The sequence below is a fragment of the Anser anser genome (genome assembly GCF_964211835.1).
Source record: "Anser anser genome assembly, chromosome: 1".
Taxonomy (NCBI): Eukaryota; Metazoa; Chordata; class Aves; order Anseriformes; family Anatidae; genus Anser; species Anser anser.
Genome location: NC_139720.1, coordinates 61,092,537 through 61,114,726, shown reverse-complemented (window position 1 = coordinate 61,114,726; position 22,190 = coordinate 61,092,537). Strand labels below are relative to the sequence as shown.

At 46.6% G+C, this 22,190-nt stretch overlaps 2 protein-coding genes across 3 annotated transcripts in view; one reads left to right on the top strand and one right to left on the bottom strand.

Moving 5' to 3' along the window:
* The window catches only part of TRIM24 (tripartite motif containing 24), a 65,104-nt gene extending 57,624 nt beyond the window's left edge, over window positions 1-7,480 (top strand). For both annotated transcript variants that reach the window (XM_083820844.1, XM_083820843.1), the window contains exon 19: window positions 37-7,480. In XM_083820844.1, coding sequence (XP_083676970.1) covers window positions 37-246 — 210 coding nt within the window. In that variant the 3' untranslated portion in view covers window positions 247-7,480. The remainder of the gene's footprint in view (window positions 1-36) is intronic.
* Window positions 5,618-17,082, bottom strand: SVOPL (SVOP like; the record flags this gene model as incomplete). Its single annotated transcript, XM_083820845.1, has 11 exons — window positions 5,618-6,521; window positions 6,897-6,986; window positions 8,448-8,529; window positions 9,270-9,381; window positions 9,752-9,954; window positions 11,695-11,768; window positions 12,842-12,970; window positions 13,252-13,377; window positions 15,019-15,082; window positions 16,483-16,607; window positions 17,011-17,082. The coding sequence occupies 11 exons, from the start codon at window positions 17,080-17,082 to the stop codon at window positions 6,375-6,377; spliced, it is 1,224 nt and encodes a 407-aa protein (XP_083676971.1). The 3' UTR covers window positions 5,618-6,374.
* Between the last annotated feature and the right edge of the window lie 5,108 nt (window positions 17,083-22,190).

Sequence of the window (22,190 nt, the reverse complement as noted above, 5' to 3'; positions counted from 1 at the left end):
TTCATGATGTATTGATGTTGTTAATTCACCCAACAGCCTGATTCAGAAGTGGCTGATGCTGGCATGAAACTTGAAGCATACTTTGAAGAACTTCTAACGAGCCTGTATCCTGAGAGAAAGTTCCCTGTACAGCCTAACTGCCAGAGTGAAAGAGAGAACACAGAACTTAATGATGACTCAGATGATGACTTTGTACAGCCCCGGAAAAAACGCCTCAAAGGAGAAGACCGTCAGTTGCTTAAATGAGACGCATGTGTGACTATGGAACGTTTTTTAAAAACTAAGAATATTTATCAGTCAATTGTAAAAAGGGGAAAAGTCATGACTGCTTTGACCTGTAGGTTTGTGGATATTTACTAGACTTCCTACCCCTTGTCTGAAACACAAATCTAATGGAGATCCAAGGCATGTGGAAAGCTTCTCTGAAGTTCCAAACTTTCATCATACTTCTGGAACAGCACAGAAATTGTGATTTGTGTGGAATGACAGCTGTTTAACTTTTCTTTGAGGAAGAAAATAAGTTTGTATAGAACTAAATTTTAAAACATTACATGGATTCAACTGAATGGCTTTCTGAGTTTGAAGAAAATGTGATCTCACTGGACATTTAATTTTACCAAAGGCATGTGGCTGGCCATAACTTGATTTTTGTACTGTATTTAACACAAGCCATGAAAACAGGTGGTGTAATATTGTTGTCCTACAGTACTGACTGGTACAATGAAAGTGTAGTTACTCCCAAAGACATTATTGGCAATTTTAAAATGTAAGGGAGAGTGTATTAAAAAACTTTAAAAAAAAAAAGAAAAAAGAAAAGAAAAAAAAGGAATTTGAGAGTTTTTAATAGAGGAAGCAAAGGATACAGTGCTTTTGTACCACTTTTCTCAGCACCAGCAAGAAATAATGGTATTTCTGTACTATGTTGTTTAACAGGTGTCTCATAAGTTTGATGTGTTTCTGTTTAATGGAGTCAAAGGCAAAGCCTCGAGGAAAAAATGTTTGCTTGCAACTACCAGTCAATCTTTGGGTATGTTTGGGGGAGGGAGGGAGGGAAATATTCTTTCTGTCCACAAGGTCTTGTTGTTTTTCCAAATTTCTAAATATTGTTGTGAGCATACAGCCAGCATTGTTATTCTCTTGGAAGTACACAAGAGGAGGAAGAGTTTTTTTAAAAAAATGTCCTGTTCTTTGACCCTTCATCTGTCCTTGTTAAAATTATCAGATGAGGACAAACTTTTGTTGTTGTTGTTCTGTCTACTTTCCAGAGATGCTGACCACAACATAGATAGTTGTTTCTGCCCTCAGCAACTTCAGATTTAGTGAAGTACTTGTCTATGGCTACTCCAGCTATTGATTTATATTCTTCATTTATGTCATCTTAAATGAAAACTGAGTTTTAGGGAGAACAAGCACTCTCTTGGATTAATTGAACTCTGATGGTTCCAGAATGTTTCAGATGGTATTATGAGGATGTGTGTGTACACAAGCCTGCTTTTTACTTGCTATGTAGCACAGATAACGGTGCTGTGGATAGATCACTGACAAGCATAGACACAAATGCTGCTTGTGTTTTACTGCTGTGTACATATGCGCTTGGAACAAGGCCTTTTTTTTTTGCCTTTCACCAGGTGCCACCTGCCTTTGCCCTAGAGTGGCCCTGCGTATTAAATGTAATAGATAGTTCAGAAGAACACTCAGTCAGCCTTTCACAGTCACCATAGTTTTTGAAATTCCAGGATGATATGGTTTTAAGCTGCCTAGAGTAACCATTCTTTTTTTTTGTTTGTTTGTTTTTGTGGAAAGCTTTATTGCCTGAAGATTATGGAGACCATTCTAACAAAACAGGCGTGATCAGTGCATACTGCAGGAGCACAAAGTTAAGAAACATGAGGTGCTGCCATTGCTACGTAAAGTTTTAAAGCTAGCACTGCCTAACCGTCCTAGATACCCTGTCACCAAATTAAGTGTGCTTCCAGAGGATGCTGACAAGTGTTTCTCTGGCCCTTAAGTTGCAAGCACATATTTATTAGGCTTAGCACAGTTAGCGGTGAAATTAGACACTTACACAGCTTCATACACAGCTTGTTCTTTCAGTGGAAAATACTGGGGAGATAAGTGTTGATGTACTTGCAGTCCACTTGCTTCTCCCTCTGCTTCTGATTTTTCACATCAAAACAGAAAACTTTGAAATCATGCAGCCAACACTTGAACAAATTAAAAATAGTTTATTCCAAAAAAAAACACCAAAACACAAAAACCCAACCAACCCACAACCTCATGCTCTGTTTTGTTGAGGAGTGCGCGTGGGGTATAAGACTCTTCCATAGTCTGGTTTTCATTCAGACTTTGCAGCAGTATAGTTCAAAATAGAGACGACGAAAAAAAAATAAAAAAAATCCTCCTGAGCTGGAGGTGGGAAAGAAGATAAGGAATTACCTTACATCAGTCTACTTCCCTTTTTCATCAAGCTTCAGGTGTGTTTTCATAAGAAAAAATATTTAAAAACAAACAAAAAAAAAGGCATGCTCTAACATAGTAGCTGAAATTGTTCTTGGTTCCTTACTAGCTTGGAGGAAGAGGCTGCGTAAGCAATGCAGGTGATAGTTGCCTGAGAAGTCAGCCAGGCTGCTGCCTTACTCTTGCATTAACTGGGGAGCTGTGGCAGCTGGCCATTCAGACCATCACTGTTATATTTGAATGTCCAGATGAGCGTGTGATTTGTGTGCTTCACTGGCATGCCATCTGAAGTGAGATGGGTCAGGCTAGCTCTGTGCCAGCCTGCCACAGCTGCTGTCAGGACACAGATGCTTTGGTACAGAAAGCCATTAGGTCGGTCTTCAAGGAACTTAAAGTTGTGGTAAGCCGTGCTTGCCATCTCCCTCCTAAGAACCTCATCTGTGTGCTACCGTCAGGCATGTGGGTGAGGGGGCATGAGTACAAGAAAATTCTTTCAGTAAACTGTTCGAACATGCCTCTGTTTAAATAACCCACTGGAAAAATCAGACTCAACTTTTGTCTTGTGATCTCAAATGCCACCCCAGGAACCTTCAGAAATTGCCCATGCAATGACGTTTGAGATGTTAAAATTAACTACGTCAATTCAGATGATGTACACACAAATATTTGAGGAGTGCTATTTTGTTTTTTAAAGGTAAGTACTGCATTCTTTCAAGCTGCTATTGTGAAGACCCAATCTTACTTTGTGTATTTTTTTTTCTTCTTTGCCTCAGTTCCCTGAAGCAATGATGATGGTGGTGGTTTTCCATTTTTTGGCAACATGACACTGGCACTACTATTAGCACTAGTGGTAAACAGTCTTCATCTTGTTTCACAGGATCAGTAGAAAGCATCTTTTTATTGAATCATAGGAAAGGGAATGTACTTGAGAAAGTTGCCCTTTGTTTATGCAAATCATAGCTTTTACACTGTTCCAGTTACCTTTTTTTTTATATAATGGAAAGGGTATGGAGAAGCAATCACCATCAAATGCAGCTCACATGAAATGACAGGTTCCAAAGGTGTTTTTTTTTTCCTATCCTCTCCACCATCAAATGCTTGCTTTCATTTTACTTGCTAAGAAAGGGAAAAAAAAAAAAGAAAAAATTAATAGAATGCACATGAAAATGAACAAGAATGGATACAGAAGAAAATAATATCCACTTGGTTATGTGTCCTAACGGTCTTGCATCTGATAGGCAATCCCCCTGGCTATTTTGAAAGTAGACTGATGCTGTTCTAATAACCTGAGACATACAGAATAGAATCAGGGAATGGTTTGGAGTGGAAGGGAATTTAAAGATAAACTAGTTCCAACGACTGCCCTGGGTAGGGACACACCTTCTTCCTGAAGCCTCATCCGACCTGGCCTTGAACACCTCCAGGGATGGGGCATCCACAACTTCACCGGGCAACCTGTTCCAGTACCTTGCCACCCTCACAGTGAACAATTGAACAACTTTTCTTTATATCTACCCTCTTCCAGATTAAAACCATTACCACTTGTCTTATCGTTACACATGCTGGTAGTAACATCACCCTGAACCCTTCTCTGGGCTAAATAACCCTAACTGTCTCAGTCTTCCTTGATAGGAAAGGTGTTCCAGCCCTCTGATTGTTTTTGTGGCCTTCCTTTCATGTCCTTCTTATGTTGGGGTCCCAAGAACCTATCGCAGTGCTCTGTGTGGGGTCTCATGAGAACAGAGAAGATGGGCAGAATCACCTCCCTCGACCTGCTGGCCATACTTCTTTCAATGCAGCCCAGGATATGGTTGGCTTTCTGGGCTGCAAGCGCACATCGTCTGTTCATGTCAAGCTTTTCATCCCCCAGAACCCCCAAGTCCTTCTCCACAGGGCTGCTCACAATCCATTCATCCCCCACTGTGTGCTGATGTTTGGGAGTGCCCCGACCTAGGTGCAGGGCATTTCACTTGGCTTTGTTGAACTTCATGAGCTTCACACTGGCTCACCTCTCAGGTCCTTCTGGATGGCATCCCTTCCCTCTACAGTTTCAACTGCACCACTCAGCTTGTTGTCAAACTTGCCTTACTTGAGGGTGCACTGAATCCCACTGCCTGTGTCGCCAATGAAGATACTGAACAGTTCCAGTCCCAATACAGACCCTCGGTGGACACCTCTCCTCACTGGTCTCCATCCAGACAACGGACAGTATGCTTTTTAAATGTCGTTGTTCAGATTCCACAAAAAGTTTCCTATATGTGTTTCATTCAGTTGTTTCACTTAGACCTAGTGTTGAGATACACATCTGTTGTTTGGCGCTTTAGGATTAAATATTGCCTTGTTCAAGAGCTTTTACATTGTGCATTTAAATTTTTGAATGGGTTAGATGACTGCCCTTAGTACATTCAATAGTCATGATTCAGCAATGCTTGAATGACATTATGTACACAAATACAATCTCTGAAACGACCTCTAGAGAAGAATAACCAAACTGAATATATGATCTAATGGTGGCTTCTTGTAGTACAGAACTAGATCTACAGATTTTTATTTTTATGTCCTTTTGACTTGTGCATGTGAAGGCCAGCAACTGGAGCTTATTACTCTTACTTGTAGCAAGTAATAATGCTATTACATTTGCAGGGGAAGAGCCCCTCCCATTAAGGAATCATTACATTCCCATTTATCTCAGCTACTACTAGCCAAAATTAATCTATCTGTGTCTGAATCAGAGGTTTCCTTTTATGTTTAAAGCAGTTTTAAAGAAGTGTTTGCTTAGTAATTTTTGTAAAATCCAACCAGTTGAGGGATTGTGGGTCCCTGGCATCTGTGCATGGGGTTGAATTTCACCCACAAGAGAAAAATGAGTTGCTTTGTCCACTCAAATTTCTTCTTATTAAATTTCACTTAAAGCTTCTTAAGCTTTTATATTTTTTTCTAGTCATTTACAGAATATCATATTGATATTTTAAAATAGCATAAAAACATGAGTCCGTATTTCTAAAAGACATGCATTTTAAGAGGCAGGCAATGATTAATGTGTTTCTTTTCCAAAATCTCTAAGGTTAACTGTGCCACACACCTGTGGGAAACCTTAGATGTGACCCAATGAAATTCAGTGTGCATGTCTGTATGCATATAATGTGTATGTGTTTGTATATATATATATTTAAGTCGGGTCCTGAATCCCACATAAAGCAGTTTGGCCAAACATCTGTCTGGCCCTAGGTTGCTAAAGAATGTGGATTACCTAGCCTGTGGTCTTCTGGCGTTTACGGTAAGGCTGCAGGAGAATATGCAGTGTGATGCAGACCTGCCTCTTGCATGATATGAAAAGTTCCATGCTGGTACAGCTGAATTGCCTGTCACCACAGAACTGCTCACCACTTCTAGCAATTAAATCAGTGCTACTTGGGCATGGGAGGCTGTCTGAGTTTAAACTGACATTTCTTCTTCATCTTTGTGCTTAGTGTTTTGGCTGTCTGCCTCTGAAGCTTTATACGAAACACTAGTCACAAGGGTTTAGGTTAAAGGGCTGATGCTGCTGGGGCATTTGACTTGAATTTGATGTGGAGGTGGCTTTAGTAGTTTAAGGCGTTACTTGCATCTGCTATTATCTCTGCAAGCAACAGAGGCAGAGCAGAATATGCACAGCAATTTCAAGTTGGGACAAAGAAGTGCTTACGCTAATTTAGGTTAACATGCTGCAATGAGGGAGCTGGGGTTAGGACTGGCATTCTTGTTTGTTCTTACATGAGAAATGAGCTGAGGCAACTGGGGTAACAGTGCTTTAAGTTGCTATGACAGCACCTTCCTCTGCTTATCCGTCAGTCCTTATTTTGGCTTATGAACCCTCAGAAGACTTTGGGGTGCTCTCTGGCTGAATCAAAATCTACTAGTTTCTAAATAGCCTTTAGCTATGCAGGAACTCCTGGAGTGGCAATACAAACCTGCAGTGCCCTGCCCTTGGTCTCAATGGGCAGCGTGAATGCGGAGATTGCACACACAACGCACACAGATGAGAAAAGACATAGGGCCCCAAGGAAAGAAGCACTCATAAGAACCTGCAGATAAAAAAACAACAGTTTGGTTTTGGGACACGGCAGTTAATTAGGAATTAAAGAGTGGATGATGGGTTACAACCACCTGAGAAACTCAACAGCCAGAAAAACAATCTGTCTTGTTTGAATCTGAGTTTTCAGAAAGCAACAAATTCTAGCAAGCTAAGCTCTGGGAAGAGATTCATCCAGAGCTACATCTGGCAAAGACCACCAAAGTACTCTGCATAAATGTCAGATAAAGAACTAATGAGTTGGAAAAAAACACCACAACCTAGACTGAGTGTATTACCCTTTTTGTGAACTTCAGGAGCATATCTCTGTGTATTTGATAACAATGTTTGCCTCAAGGTTTACCAACATTATCAACTATGCTCTTACTTGTGATATAAATGGTGCCACCATAGCTCCAACACGGCACAATGACCCACTTGTTCCCATCCCCAGAGCTCGCATTGTAGTGGGATAAACCTAAAACAGGCCAGAAAGAAATAGGATTAACATGACAATGTTCTGTGATGTGTGTCCCCTTTTTTCCTTTTTTTTTTTTTTTTTCTTCAGAGAGCCCAATTGTATTTTCAAGGGCAGCCAGTGGGATAAGATATAAAAAGAATTAAAGATTCCTTTGTGTCTTATTTGTGCCATTACAAATCTGCCATTTCTTGCCCAAAGTAGAGGCTTAGGGTGACAGACACACCTTTCTTCCAGTTACACTGAGCTGCTCAGGTCAAAGTCACAGACTGTAGGCTGGGTGCTAGGCCCCGTATCTGGAAAGCACAAAAAAGGATATTGTCTGCAGCCTTCAAGACAGCCTATTTATTTGTAACAACACCTTTGTTTAGAATGGGGAAAAAGAAAATGAAATGCCATTAAGAAACCTCCAGGCTTAGAGGAACATGCTTTGTGTATTTTCTTTTTCATATCTCATATTTTCATAATACCTGTGCCAATAAAACACTTAAGTATGTGCTTTGCTTAACTTTAGTTACATCCCATTAATGTCAATAGATTTTAGCCTTTTTAGCCTTTGTCATTTAAGCCTTTGTTTAAATATTTTACTGAGCCAAGCCAGAGGATGTAAGGTAATTCAAGAAGAGTCCAGGCATGTGGCCGGGAAGGGCATTTCTAAGTATGGTTTTGATCCTCAATTAAATTGTGTGTATTGATGGTTTATCATATGGCTATCCCAGCAATGGTCTTCACATCAACAGCATCTGATTCTGGACTATTAAAGGCTGGTATTTATTCAAGTCTGGTGCATGAGTAAATACAGTGTGCTATTAAAAGAAGTACTGCACACTATCAGGCCAACCCATGTAGCTACGGCTATTAACGTATTATCACTTTACTCAATCTGAAAGTCAATACGTTAAATTTCACACAGTGGTGTTTTTTAAATGAAAACCATGTGCTAACCTACAGAACTCATTGCTCCAAAGTTGTATGAAGGAGAAGCTCTCTGAAGAATTAAAATTATTTGTAGACAGAACACAACAATTCCATTAGGTGATAATATAAATAAATAAATAAATATTTATATTTATATATATAACTCAATATACTAACTACATCAGTCCCTTAAGTGCTGGCGAAGGTTCCTTTCAGTGGTAGCCTATTATCTAACTTGAGAGGGATAGCAAGGGATAAGATGGAGATTTCTGGAAGATGCATGTACACAACATCCTCAAAAATCACATTTAGTAGTAGCTGACCAACAGGTGGTTCAGTATGGCATTCCTGTCCCTCCTGCTCTTCTCACCTCCAACCAGTTTTCTGATTCCTTCACTTATCGCATATATGAAAAGTTTGGTCAGGAAGCAAGAGACGCTTAGTTCAAGAAAGATGACTAACTGGTCAGGAAATAAAGCAGCATTCCCGGCAAATGGGCTTTCATGCCCCAGAGCAGCTTCAAGTACTTTCAGAAGGACCCACCTCTGCCGTGTAAATGTAGATGGTGTTGAAGTTTGCTGAAACCAAGGCACGAAGCATGAAGAGAAACCCAGTCATGCCTGCACTGAAGAGGAAGCAGCGTGGAGCAGAGTTAGTGTCACTGAACAGTGATCAACAGAGACACAACCTAATGTATTCTCTGTGCTAAGGCTTTTAAAATAAGGAAAAGTTGATTGCTGACAAGTGTAATCGTTTTTAGTCCATTAGCAGGACATGTTTGCTACTTCTATAAAGAAGCTGCAAGCAAACATGCTGGCTGTGCTCAGGCTAAAGATAAGGCAGAGAAAACTGAAAATAATAACAGTAATAGCAGCCAAGAGGTTGGTACCCAAGTCAATGACTGTAAGCCTCCTGACAGGGGCTTGTTTACCTTAATGCTGTTTGCAGCCTCCCACTCCAGCTCCCAGGGCCCACAGTGCTGCCAGGCTCCTCGCCAGTTTAAAGCAGACTTCAACTTGAAGCCCCCCTGACTTCCAGGAGCTGTTAGGTTCTGCTAGCTTGAGAGGGAACTTTCTTAGAAATCCTCCCTAACCAGCTTGATAATTATAGCACTCACAAAACCTTTCCCTTGAAGCCCTGAGCTCTTTTTGAAGTGCCTGGCTCTACAAGTTATAAGAGACAAAACTACCACTGCTAAAAAAAAAATATAATAAAAGATAAAGAAAAAATAAGAGTGAATATACTTTCTAGTGGATGTTGTTCACATCATTTCTGTTTCCCAGACTACACTAGAAAGCAGCATATTGTATGCATAGGGGAAGTTGCGCCCACCCCCAACAACTCCCGCATGCTGATGGCGACTACCTCGAGGTGCAGATATTAAGGAGAAGAAAGAAGAGCGCCGTACATCCCATGATGATACACAAGCTCAGACGTCTTCCAAGGAAGTTGATGCCGAGGATGTTCACAGGATTTACTGTGAGACAGAAAGGAGAAGCGTAAAATGTTAGGTGACATACTTGTAATGATCGTCTGTCTCTATAGACCTCAAGGCCCTATGCAGTGTGACTCAAAAATACCTCTCTGCATCCTCAGCACCTACTGAATGCTCTACAGAATGTGCAAATCCTGTAGTGGCCTCCCTGTACCCAAACCCTGCAATCTGCCCCCATGGCACATGGCCCGGTCTCCCCCCTGTGAGGAGCTGGTGCCTGGCACTCGCCAGCAAGGCCGAGGGCATTTCACCCTGCAGGACATCTCCGGGTGCTCAGCGAGCAGCACAGCACAGTGAGCACCAGCTGGCGGCAAAGAGGGCCTGGAAGGGCGGGGAAGGGAGAGGAGGTTACATGCGATCTCCCCGGCGGTGCTGATGATCATGGTCTGGTACGCAGAAGGGCCAAACGGGTGGCAGTGGCAGGGGCTGCGGCTCTCCTCCGAGACGGGGCCAGGGTCCTCCCCCAGTGGTGCTGTGGAGCCGCAGCTCAGGTCCCGCTCCAGCAGCTCGGCGCTGGCCAAGATGACTCCGTAATAAGCGAAAGCTATGCCAAGCCTGCGGGGAGGAACAGGGACATTGATGGGGAAGGTAAGGAAACGCTCTGGCACTGAAATGCAGCAGGTTTTGGGTGTCCTGAGACTCTCCCTGAACACACCAGCGCTGTGGTGGTGCAGGATGGGCACCTGTACGAGCCTGAGCCCAGCGGTGACACGGGAACCCACCAGGTCAGCGGGCACCCAGCGCACGGCAGAGCACTGCCACACATGTCCACACACCTCTCTTCCTCGGAGGACCCCACCCTAGCTCATAGCTCTCTGATTGCTTGCCCACTGGTGCTGGGTTTTGCTGTGCAGCAGGACACCCGGACTGCCAAGCACCCCAATGAGGGTGAAGCTCACCCCTGCATTTCCACTGCCCCACAGCCACTCAGAAAACCCAGTGCAATGCTGCATGTGTGCATGGTCTTTACCCCTTCCCATCATTGCTCTGTTCCCCAAGGAAAGGATGTGAAGAAGCCATGAAATCTACAGGCTCTCGTTAAAAAGATTAATGCCAAAAGCTTGCTCATTTGTAATTGATAAGGTCCTGAGGCACTTTCTGACATTAACACTACTGCTCTGCCCACATTTCCACCTTCCTGCTCCACTTTCAAATGAAGGAAATGCTCCTACGTCTCTCAACTCCTCCATAAATGCTGGTTGTAGGCTACAGCTTTGCAAAGCATTGCTGCCTCTGGGCAGGAGCTGTGGTGATCCAGCTGGGAATAAGTTGTCCCAATATCCACCCCAATTTCTGGTCCTTCCAGGCTGGGAGACAGCGATGCTGTGGTCATGGCAGGGAGAGTGTGCCACTTCAGTCCCTTGTCTTATTCCAGTCTGTGTGTGGAGACACTTCTAAACTGCCCCTGCCTGGAGGGAGTCCCTAAATCAGACCCCAGTGCTTGCAGCTCAAATACAGTAGCTGTCCAAGTGTTTTATTCCTCATCCTTCCTTCACAGTGATTTTTAAAAGGAGTTTTCATTATCCTGCTGGAGAGACTCACACTGCACCCTGGCTCACTGTCAAGAACAGGGCACTGATGGCGGCAGCCTCGCTGTGTCATTATCAAGTAACTCAGCATATGCCTAATCATAAGCAGGCTGAGAAGTAATTTTTCCTTTTTTTTTTTTTTTAATCCTCCCTGGCAGTTTCAGAAACAAGCTCCAGAATGCAGGCTATGAAATGAGTTGCCTGGGGACATGGGGGATGCTGATGGCATGAAGGGATGGGGATGCAAACCTGAGAACAAACCAGTGGCTCCTGGGGGAGTAGGAGAGAAAGGAGGATTAAAAGCAAAAAGATATTTCATAATACTCATGCAAGTTGAGGGGAAAACATAAAATATTCAAAGCCTGACTTAGCAAGATTTTGGGTCAATGAGTTCCCACGGACCCATTATTTATACATTTCCATTCCAGACAGCACAGCCAATGAAACATATATTACCCATGCATACAGCTACTGGGAACGTGGCAAATGAAATTCGTCTGTCTTCAATCTTAATTTTCCTCAGCCAGTGGCAGTGGTACTAGTTAATGAGTTTTTGTCTGAGCCCTGTCTCACTGATACGTGGGCTGGCCTGCGAAGCAGTGCATTTGTCCTCATCTCTGGATGAACAAGCTGGCAACAAGAAGTGAAACGAAACTGAGGGTACATGTGGTATGCACAGCGGGCAGATGTGAGCTCTCCTGCTGCTCATTGACCAAACCACCCTGTCCTGTGGAGCTGATAAGCAAGAGACAAAAAAAAAAATTACCATATGATCCATATCTGCAGAGTGGTTCTTAGGTATTTGGGATGGATGAGGTCCTTGAACCTTCCTCTTCTTTCCTGCAAATTAAGTGGTAGAAAGATTTGCTTAAAAGCCATCTTTTACACAAGGGCAAGAGCTCTGCAGTGGCAGCTGGTGCCCAGGTGCCAGCACCTTTGCCCCAGGAGCACAGTGCCCCACCAGCCCTCTGGAGAGGAAGCCCCTCTTCCCAGAGGATGTCTGTAGGAGGACGTGCTGCAAAGGATGGAGGGGGGGAGAAGAGAGCACCCTGTGCACCCCCACTTTGGCCCCCACATGCCTGAGAAAACAGGTAGTTTTGGGGTTGCCTTTATTATTGTTGTTCCTGTTATTATTACTATTGAAGCCTTGGAGAGTGAACAACTAACAAAAATCCTGTGCATGGCCAATGTGGTTCCATTACATAAATTCAATTAAACTACAGCGAAGCTTTAATCCTAATTAATTCCAATACAATACATCTTGCATGAATTGCTGAGGACAATGCTTGGTGCCTGTGGGATTGAATAAGCTGCAAAGAAGTCCAGGGAAGGGACTTAAAAGAGCCGCATTATAACTTTGAGGCCCTGGACATAAGAAGCGATCAGCTCTGGAGCTTCTCGGCCTCCTTAAAGAGGTGGAAATGGTGGCAGCTCCGAAATGTCCTCCCCTGCTCTGTCCCTCTGGCTCCACTTGCAGGGACCTGGGATGCTGGGAGCTGGCCCACAAGCAAGGCCAGGGGCTGGGAAAGGCTCTGGGACCTGCAGGTGGGACATTTGTCCCGTGGTCACGAAACCCAGCAGGACCCCAAGGAACAGGTCCTCCATCTTCTGGTGCTGGGGACACTCTGGCAGGACCCAGTGGTTGTAGTGTGAGAAATAAAGTTGTGTTTTCGCAGTGTAAAATTCCACTGGCCTTGCATATTCAAAAGTGATTGTGCTGGCATAACAGTGGCATGACAGTGGGGAGTATGTTAAGCAGATAAGCGGAAGGTCCCACTGTCCCAAAATAAGGAGGATAGCTAAGAAAAGCAAGACGGGCAGTGTGAAATCAATAAAAACAAAAAATCATGGCAGAGATTTTCATGCCCTCAGCAACCCCCATGTCCCCAGGCAGCACTGCAGGCTGGGCTTACCTTGGGGGGCTCCTGCAGCACCCCCTCGGGCATCGCCGCCCGGTTTATCTTGGCTATCCTCCTCAGCGTGGCCAGGGCAGCCGCCGTGTTCCCTGTGGACACGTTGTACCGCGCTGACTCAGGGATGAACTGAAAGCAGAGCAGTTTTAGAAAGCCCTCCTGCCCCTCTCCTACCAGCCTGTGCTGCCCACAGCCGCCCATCCTGCCCACAAGCACTAGAAGTAGGGATTTTCCATGTCACTCTACAGAAATAAGACAGTCCTCATGTCTGAGGTTGGTATTTCTGAAGAGTGAGTAGACCTGGGGCAGACGTGCTTGGCTGACACAGTGAGGGTGATGTCTCTTGGTGCCTGGGGACATGCCAGGTCAGCGGTGGTGCAGTGGTGAACGGGCAGAGAGGTTCTTCCTACCTTGAACACCAGGATGAGAATGATGCCGGGGATGGAGGCGATTCTGATCAACCACCGCCAGCCGATGGTTGGGTTCACCACTGATGCCAGGCCAATGATTAACAAGGATCCTGCCAACCAGAACACCTTTCCAAGGGAAAAGGAGGGGTTAACATGGCAGCAATTTGCTTATTTTCATCCCTTCTGGTCTCATTCTCTGGATAGGTGGGGATCTGTCCCGGGGAGAGCTGCACTTCAAACTGAGCTATCCTGAGGCTGTCAGAGAAGCTGAGTTTGGGATGAAGAAAGGAGGGAAAGAAAGTAGCTCTGGATGAAAACAGATAATGTGCTGTAGCTGCTATTGTACTTAAAGACCCGTTTCTCCTTCCAGTCACTTCCCTGCTAACAATCAGGACTGTGAGTTTTTCTCTTGTCTGAATCTCTGCAGGGAAGCAGCAGATTTACAAGCACCAAAGGCAAAAAGGGGCGAGCTTTCCATTGCTGAAAGTTGGTGGGTCTCGGTGCTGAGTTATACCAGTGGAGAATCTGGCCCCAAATCTGCAAGTACTTTCCTCCCTGCGGTTCACTTGTTGCCATCAGGAGAAATGTCCCTTTGAGGGGGACCACACAAAGGAGTTTCAGCAGTACAAATCACAAACAAAATTGCAAAAGCCACAGCAAGTTCATGAGTAATCTGTGGGCAGGAATAACACGTTTCTGGGGAGAAATGCAAGATTGTTCCTTTTTATAAACCTCTGTGTTTCCGATGACACTTGGGTAATGAAGCCCTGGGATCAAACACCAATGAAAAGCAAACTACCCCTGCCACCAAGACTGTGTACCAGTTCTTCTGTTCCAACAGCCAGACGAATTCATGGGTTCAGCGAGGCCTTCACAAATCATTTGCACATGCATAAAGTGGTCATTGCAGGAAGCTGAGCAAGGAATAACCCCAGTCGTGCTCACTGTGGTTTTTGTCCCACAGGCGGCCACATCCTTTCCAGCACGTCTCAGGCCTAACTTGGGACTAACTATGCTGGCCCTGCAGGGAGAGGCCCAGCCCAGGACCTCATCTGGGAGCTGCCTCATTAATCACACATTATTACCATCGTTCAGACTCAAAGGCTTGTATTTACCCAATGTGAGTCCCCCACTACATGCCAGTTGGAGATGTCGAGCTGCCCTTGACTGTGGAGACCCCTCCTCAGCCCACCCCACTTTTGACTTACATCTGCACGAGCTTTTTGCTCACTGTAAACATCAGAGAGAGCCCAGGCCTCCTGGTGCACCCCAAAGAAAGGTGGGATAAGCACAGGTGAAGCTGTGAGCATCCTCTGCCCCATCTAGCACCACGCTGACCTCTGCATCCTGCTTCCCAGTGAAGAAAACATGCACACTCCTGCTGCAGCCCTGTGCTGGCAATGCTGCCCTGGGCTCCCAAGTGACAGCCCACTGGCATTGACCCCATTACAGCAGGCAATGCGGTTATCAGCAAGGTAACCAAGAAGCTGGATATCAGCCATCATTCAGACTCACCACAAAGTTAGGAACATCCAATTATTTGAAAAGGAATTGCTCCCCTTCTGCATGCAACTGTGTGTGTGCATCCTTAATAATGCACAGCACACGCTCTGAGGCACAGGAGGCAGAAGGCACTCATTTGGCCTAAGACAAACACAAATACTCTGGGACAAAGGCTGGCTTGTCACAGACCTGGTTTTCAAACAGTAGCAGGACAAATCTCCTGGGACTCTGGATTAGAAGAAAAAGTAGCATACTGGCTCTTACCTGGGATAAGGGCAGCATGTATCCTCGGTACTTGGTAGGTAAAAATTCCGTTTTTATGATAAGCCTAGTGAAAAGGGGAAATAAGGCAGAAAGACAGAGACAGAGAGAATGTCTGCACTGATCAAATGGCAGTTCAGCTCAGCCGGTATTGAATGTGGCTGCCTGCAGACAGAGGGACCCCCTCTTCCACCACTGAGCTCCCAGGGGAGACCCTGCTCAACACGCCCTTGGTCAGGAAGGCACCAGGTTACATGCAGGGAGGTGCCTGGCATAAATCCCCTCCTTGGCCAAAAAGAGAAGGGGGAGAGTCTGTGTTGGCTCTTTCTGTCATCTCATCTGTTGAGGTGTCTTATAAAATGTGCAGCACCAGCAGCAGGAGGGACTGCAAGCACCTTACCTGCCCGGCCCTGCCCTCCATCCTCTGAGGGCGGCAGCCCCAGGATGCTGGTGGAGGCACGACCTAGGCATGGGATATCTCTTACTGCTGGCAGCACCAGCCTCCTGTCCTTCGCTTCAGCACAGGGCTCTTGGGCCAGTGCAGCCTGCCTTGGGCTGTCCTGCCTGGGCAGTGGGTTTGGAAAAAATCATGCATTCCAACCAGCGTTCACTGAGACTCAAAGGGAGGTGAGGGAAAGGCTGAGAGACGTTTGCTGTAGGAAGGGCAATGTTCTGCCTCCCACAGCCCCTCGAGTGGAACAGGACCTTTCTCGCCTGCCCCGCGTTTCAACCCAGACTTTGAGGAACCATGGAAAAAACTGAAACATTGCATTTGTTTCCCTGACAGTCAAAAGAAATCACTTATTTTTCCAGACTCTTAGTGAAGTGGCTGTTAATACTGTGAATTTTTCCTTTCCCCCCCAACACCTCCCTGCTTCCGCCCTGAAAGGGCAAGAAGTTTCATTTAAGTGGGAAGGTTTTACACCAGTTCAGGAAGAATTTGCTCTAAGCAGAATTGTTGTGACTTTTTTACAAGGAAGCAGCCTTTGCTCATCTGTTACCTGTCTAATTGTTTTTATAATATATGTGCTTAATAATCCCCCTGTCACTGGTTTAATGCAAACCAGCTGCCCTCTCTGTCCCAGGGCTGAGGAGCCCTTGGGAACTGCATCTTAGGTAGACGGACAGGGATTCAATGGCATTACAGAACGGCGTTTTGCTTTAAGGCGATGTGGGAATTTGCTCTCCTCTGCACTTCCAGCCCCCTGAGAGGCCCCTTCCTGGCCGTCTGCTCCTGGTCACCGCGCAGCTTCAGCTTATCAGGCTCAGAGCACGAGACGCTGGGCGCTGCACCAAGGTCAGCCAAAATGAGCTGCGGGGCCTTTCTTGCTTTAAACCCAGGAATACAGCCCCTCCGGGCCCCTGGGTGCCTCCTTGGAGGAAGGAAAGCAGAGCCATGCTCTCGCTTATTCACGAACAGAACCTGGTGTCAGGGTGCTCCTCACAAGGCACAAAGCACGGCCTTACCCCTGCGCGTGGCCTGACACGCCGCCTCCCACCATGGTCCTCAGGAAGACGAACCAGATGTAGGATGGAGCAAACGAGGTCAGCAGGGAGAAATAGGCTCCCCAGAGGAAGGAGAGCAGCAGAATCTGCAAGGGGCAAAATTAGGGTGATAAAACCAAGCGCTCTCTCCAAGCACAAAAATTATTTTGAAAGTTTTCTGAGGCCAAGGTGCCAGCTAAGAGAGAGGCCAGCTAGCTCCAGGCTTAAGGGGCAAGGAAAGGGCCAGGGATGGGCACCATGATGCCTGCTTTCATGGAGTCTGGCTTTCCTCCATGGGAGGAGCAGCAACCAGCCTTCCAGAGGCTTTGGGAAGGGCTCGGGTGGATCCGAAGGGTTTTGAGCCCTATGCAAAAAACCCCTGGACTCTCATGGGAGCAGTTCCTCAGGGACACTGCACAGCAAAGGGATGGAGGGGACAGGTGGTGGCAGGCCCCACGTGGCTTGTCACAGGGCTGGGGAAGGGCACGCACAGCCCCAGTGCCCACTCACCTTCCAGCGTCCATACCTGTCGGCCAGGAGCCCGAGCACTATGCTGAAGACCATGTAGCCAAAAAACACCATCTACGGGGAAGTGGAAGACAGCTGTGGGGTGCTCGTTCCCAGCAGCACCAGGCAGCTCTGCTCTCTAAAATGGAGGTAAGCTAAATGTTTTCTAGGCAGGAGGATGATCTGCAGTGCTGGAGACGTGTAGGGTCAGTCCTCGAAGAGAAGGGTGGCAAAGATTTCTAAAAAGTCAGGAACTGGGGGGGCTCATTTTGGCTCTACACTTCTGGGCATGGATGTGTGCTCATGACAGGTTGCTTCCTGGAATTTTAAAGTTGTGGCCTGTCCCTGAGAGGAGGCCTTGGAATTTATTTGGTCTATTGGGAAATGTATGTTATGAAGCCTGGTGGTGCCGCAGACACTGCCCTTGTGGTGGATGACTTGCATGGGGGAGCACAAGTCACTCACCGTCGTCACTAGAGCCACCTGCCAGTCATGGAGCTGCCACTCACATCGGATGAGGGGGGACACGACAGCTATTAGCATGATCTCCATGGCTTCAGCCACCTTTGGGAACAAGCATGCACATTAGCAAGAAGGGAAAGTGTGAGGAGCCCGTGAGGTGAAGGCCCTCAGCCCCGCCTAGCCTGCAGCCACGGCAGTCTCACCGTGTTGAAACAGGCCCTGTGAAGCCGTGGTGCCTCCACAGAGGTCTAGCCCTCTGCCTGGTCTGGAAAACGTGCTTTTGGGAATTGGGAAAGGAGAGGATGGGACAAAGCTGCACCTAGAAAGTGGATATCTGGGTACAGCTTGTGACTAGAAAGGCTGGATAGATTCATCCCTTACAGAAGAGACTCTCAGCCAGCTGTGCTGGTGGAAGGTCTTCAACAGCATCCAGAAACCAAGCTGCTATTTTAAATACCTGGCTGTGAATTTGGGCATCTAACACAAAGACAACCTCTAAAATAAAATAAAATAAAATAAAATAACATAAAATAAATAAAATAACATAAAATAACATAAAAATAGAATCATTGCTCTGTTGTCTGCTCCTGGCAGCTGGCTTTAGTTAAGAAATCATTCATTTAGTTAAGCCATCATTCACTCATAGCTACAGGCCTTCCCATCTCAACTGTGGCAATGCTCATGGATATGTCCCCATCACACCTTCACCCCAGCCTGGCCCTGGTTCCCAAACCAGATGTGCTGTTAACCTAGGACCCTGGCAGTTAGTTAATTAAGAAGTTTTCCAGGTAGCCAAGAGTGAGAGGAGAGCAGCCATCCTGTGTCAGACTGCACAAGGTTTGGGTGCCCTGGGAATGGCATGAAAAATGCAGTCAGGAGGCTGAACCTAACTCTCAGGAGGTGGGACGGTGACCCAGGGCAAGGGCAAGGCCAGGATGACCTGGGGCAACCTGTTCGGCTTTGCCTTGAAATAGGTTCAATATCGGTTTCGGCCAATGTTGGTTTTGGACAAAGGTGACAAAAGCAGAAATCTTGCTTGAGAAAGTATGTGTGAAAAAAAAAAAGGGGCTGCAATATGTGCACATGGGACTTTCAGTTGTTATTGCACAGTAATAACAAAAAGGAGGAGAGCGTTTTTTTTGTGTTTTTTTTTTTCCTTTTTTTTTTTTTTGGTACCGTGCAGTTGGCTGCAGACACCTACCCCAGTGCTTCCCATGATTAGGAAAAGTGCAATGTGGAACCTCCCAAACCCAATGGTTTCCACAGCTTCTTCCACCGTAAATGTCTTCTGCCCTGTAACACCAAAGGGGAAGAAAGAGACAAAACAAATTAAAAAAAATAAAAATTAATAATAATAAAAAAAAACACATCAATTGTCAAGTTGTACCTCCTCAGGTCTTTATGAAATGTGAATGTTTTATGTGGCCTGTGCCAGGAGAAAGGCTGGAAACACCTAACTTGCCCTGGCATGGGTGCTGTGAGCCAGGGCTGGGGACTGTCCTGGCCCCGCAGTCCCACAATAGTCACGGCTGCTGCAACAAGCACATCTGGGCTTGATATTGTCTCCTAAAGCTTTTCTCCTCATTTTCTTCCCCCATTTCAGGATCAAACCAAGCAGCTCTCAGGGCTGAGATGGCTTTATAAACAGAGCTGGCAGAAAGCTTTCAGCGTGTGTATACATTTGAGCTCTTATTTAGGTAAAGTCAGAGCTGTACAAATTTTTTCTGTCAGGACATTTATCTTTCAACTTAGTCAGGTCAAACCCTGAAATGGAACAGAATTTCAGAAGAAAAAAATATAATAATTTCATAGAAACCAAGGCAGGCAGCTCTTCCACTGCTGCTGGTGGAAGACAAGCCTGGCAGCTGTGGTGGGAGAGGAGGAGTATGAAGCTGATGCCTGTGGCTGCATGTGCAGAGATCTGGAGTACCAGAACGCTGCCTCTACCCCACTACACGAGGACCAAAATTTCTAGTCTTGCAAACACAAACCTACCTTTAGGGGGTTCTTGTCCCTCCGTGTGGATTTCCTCCAAGGCAATAGTGTTTACTGCATCTTTCGGTGCAGTGGCCATCTCAGCTCCTGCTGGGGTCCCCGGTCACTGCCAGGGAAGGATGGGATTTAACTGTGAAACCTTCAGATGGTCACAAAGCAACCTTTGCTATCAGCCAGCAAAGCAGTTTCCTGCATGGACTGCAATGGAAGCATTCAGATATGTTCAAACACATATTTGTTTTAGGCGGCTAGTAGGAAATGACACTTCCCACAGTGGTTTTTGTTTGTTTGATTATTTGTTTTGTTTTGTCTAAAAAAATACATAGAAGCATCACAAGGCAGTTCAGTTGAGCTGACAGATCAGTCATCACATTGCTCTGGCTGTTTTCATAGAAAGTCCAGAGACTCAGGGAAGATGCAAGACTGTGTGTCATGGCTTCCCAAGCCTGGAAGTGCAAAGACAGCCAAAGGATGCTGCATCACCTCCAAGATCCAAGAGCTGACAATTACTGGCACTACGCTGCCCCAGTCAAAGGTAGAAATGTCTGCCTCTTAGGACCTGAGGTGCTGCACCCTGTAATTGCTGAGGTTTATCAGAGCATGAAGCAGAGCCAGAGGGTGGGAACAGCCACGCAGAGCAGTGGGACTGCCCAGCCTGCTCCCCAAGCCCTGGCTTCCCAGGATGGGATGTCTGGCAAGCAGCAAGTCCCTAGCTCCTCCTCACCCTGCCAAACCCTGGCAGCACAGTGCTTCTCACTGGACATGCAGTCCTCTGCCTCACCCCCTTGCATTAATCCCCATCCTTTTATGTCAGCAAGAAACAGCCACGAGTTCTGGATTGCAACAGGGGACAGCTGGCTTCTCCCCTGAGCAGTTCTGGTTTCTAATGCTAGATCCCTAGAACTGATCACGCCTGCTTTTCCTTGTAAGAAAATATCATCTTAATCCCGTGGCAGGGATTAAGCACGCCGCAAGCTTTAACCCACAGGCTTTCCTGCTGAGTACGTGCTCAGACACTGGCGGGGGGGGGCCTCAACCCATGCACAGGGTAACCAGCCCTCCTCTGATGACCTCCATCCAGAGGTGCCGGACTTGGCCGAGGAAGCATTCACTGCCACCCAGCAGTGGTCTGGGGGCTGCAGCAGGACCAGGGATTTACCTAATGACTGAGAGCATCTAACAAAAGACACAGGATCCCAGCTGAGGTAGAGGGCAGCACAAGCTCGGAAAGCACAGAGTTACGGCACTCGCAGGCTGGGCACGTTACAAACATTGCACTGAGGTGCAGTTAGGCAGAGGTCATTCAGGGCTAACAGCAGATTAGTCGGCTGGGTCACATACACTGACCTTGCTGTTACAGACCATTACAGTCCAGCATCCCAGAGGATGCGTAGGATATTGCTTACTACTGTCTCTGAGCAGCATCCTCGGAGGCAGCTGTAGCGGCCAGCACCACGTATTGCCACCAGCTGATCGTGTTGGCCACCACGTACAGACCATTTCAAGGTGGAACCAGCTCAGCAGCAACCAAACAGGGTGTTTGGAAGAGCCCTTGAGAAGAGATAATGCTTTGCTTTGTGGCTGAGTCATGGAGAGCTTTACAGTAATGAAACCTGGGCACCTGTAAAACCTGAAACCTGTGAAACGGCAAACCCTGGCCATGCAGGACCCACCAGTGAGGCTCAGGTGCTCAAGCAGAAGGGTGCAGAGGGGCACCCCACCATTTGGGGTGGCCAAGACACCCCCAGAGGTGCCAGAATAGAATCTAGCACCTATGGGAGACCCACACAGCTCCCAAACAGCAGCAACTGACCAGGTGGGATACCTGTTCTAGCACCTCAAGTAACACCAGAAATCTATCCAGGCATCTCCATCTCCCCTGTGGCCAGGGCACTGGGGCAGCTGGAGCAAAATTCACTCACCCATAAGCAGGTAAGAAGCCACTGCTAAGTCCTCAGCACCGTATGCTCTGCACCAGCATTTATCTCCAAGAAGATTTAGATGCCACGCTTCAGCAAATCTCCTAAGGGTTCCTACTGAGCATAGGGTTTGCTCATCCCAAGCACTTGCAGCCCTGTTTGCTCTGATGGAGCAGCTCATGTCTATCACACCTCTTTGGGGAGTCACAAGGAAGAGCTTCCTGCTATTTGTAAATCACACTGAAAATACGAAATGACAATTACACGAGCCAAAAGAAGAGCACTGCCAAAGCTGTTGCTGGCAGGGAAAACAGCGATCCTCCATCAGAAGGGAGCAACCAAGAGTGCAGTGAAACTACTGCTGGGACCCGGCAGCAGGAAGACATGGCAAGCAAATGATCAGAAATCCCCACTCCTAAGCCAAGGCTCAATTAGTTTGTTGTTGTTTTTTGTTTGTTTGTTTGGAGTGAAGTTTCCTTACCTCTGAAATGTCTCAGGCACAGAGGAGCAGACTTTTCCTCCCTTACGGCTGTTTCTTTCCCTTCTGCTGTTTTCTTTTTGCAGTGCTGGCGGTGCTGTGGGGTTTGGGCTCCAGCTCCCGGGAATCAGGTTTCCTCCTCCCTGGGCACAGGCAGGTCCCTCCCCACCCACCTCCACCCCCAGCAGTAGGTGGCACAGCGGGGCACCTCAGTGCTGACCTGTGCTGGTCCCCTTGCACCTACAGCTGCCTCTGCAGGAGCTGCCCACCATGGCTGATGGTGTCCCCCACCGCTGTGAGCAGCGCCCAGGTGCCACAGCCACCAGCTC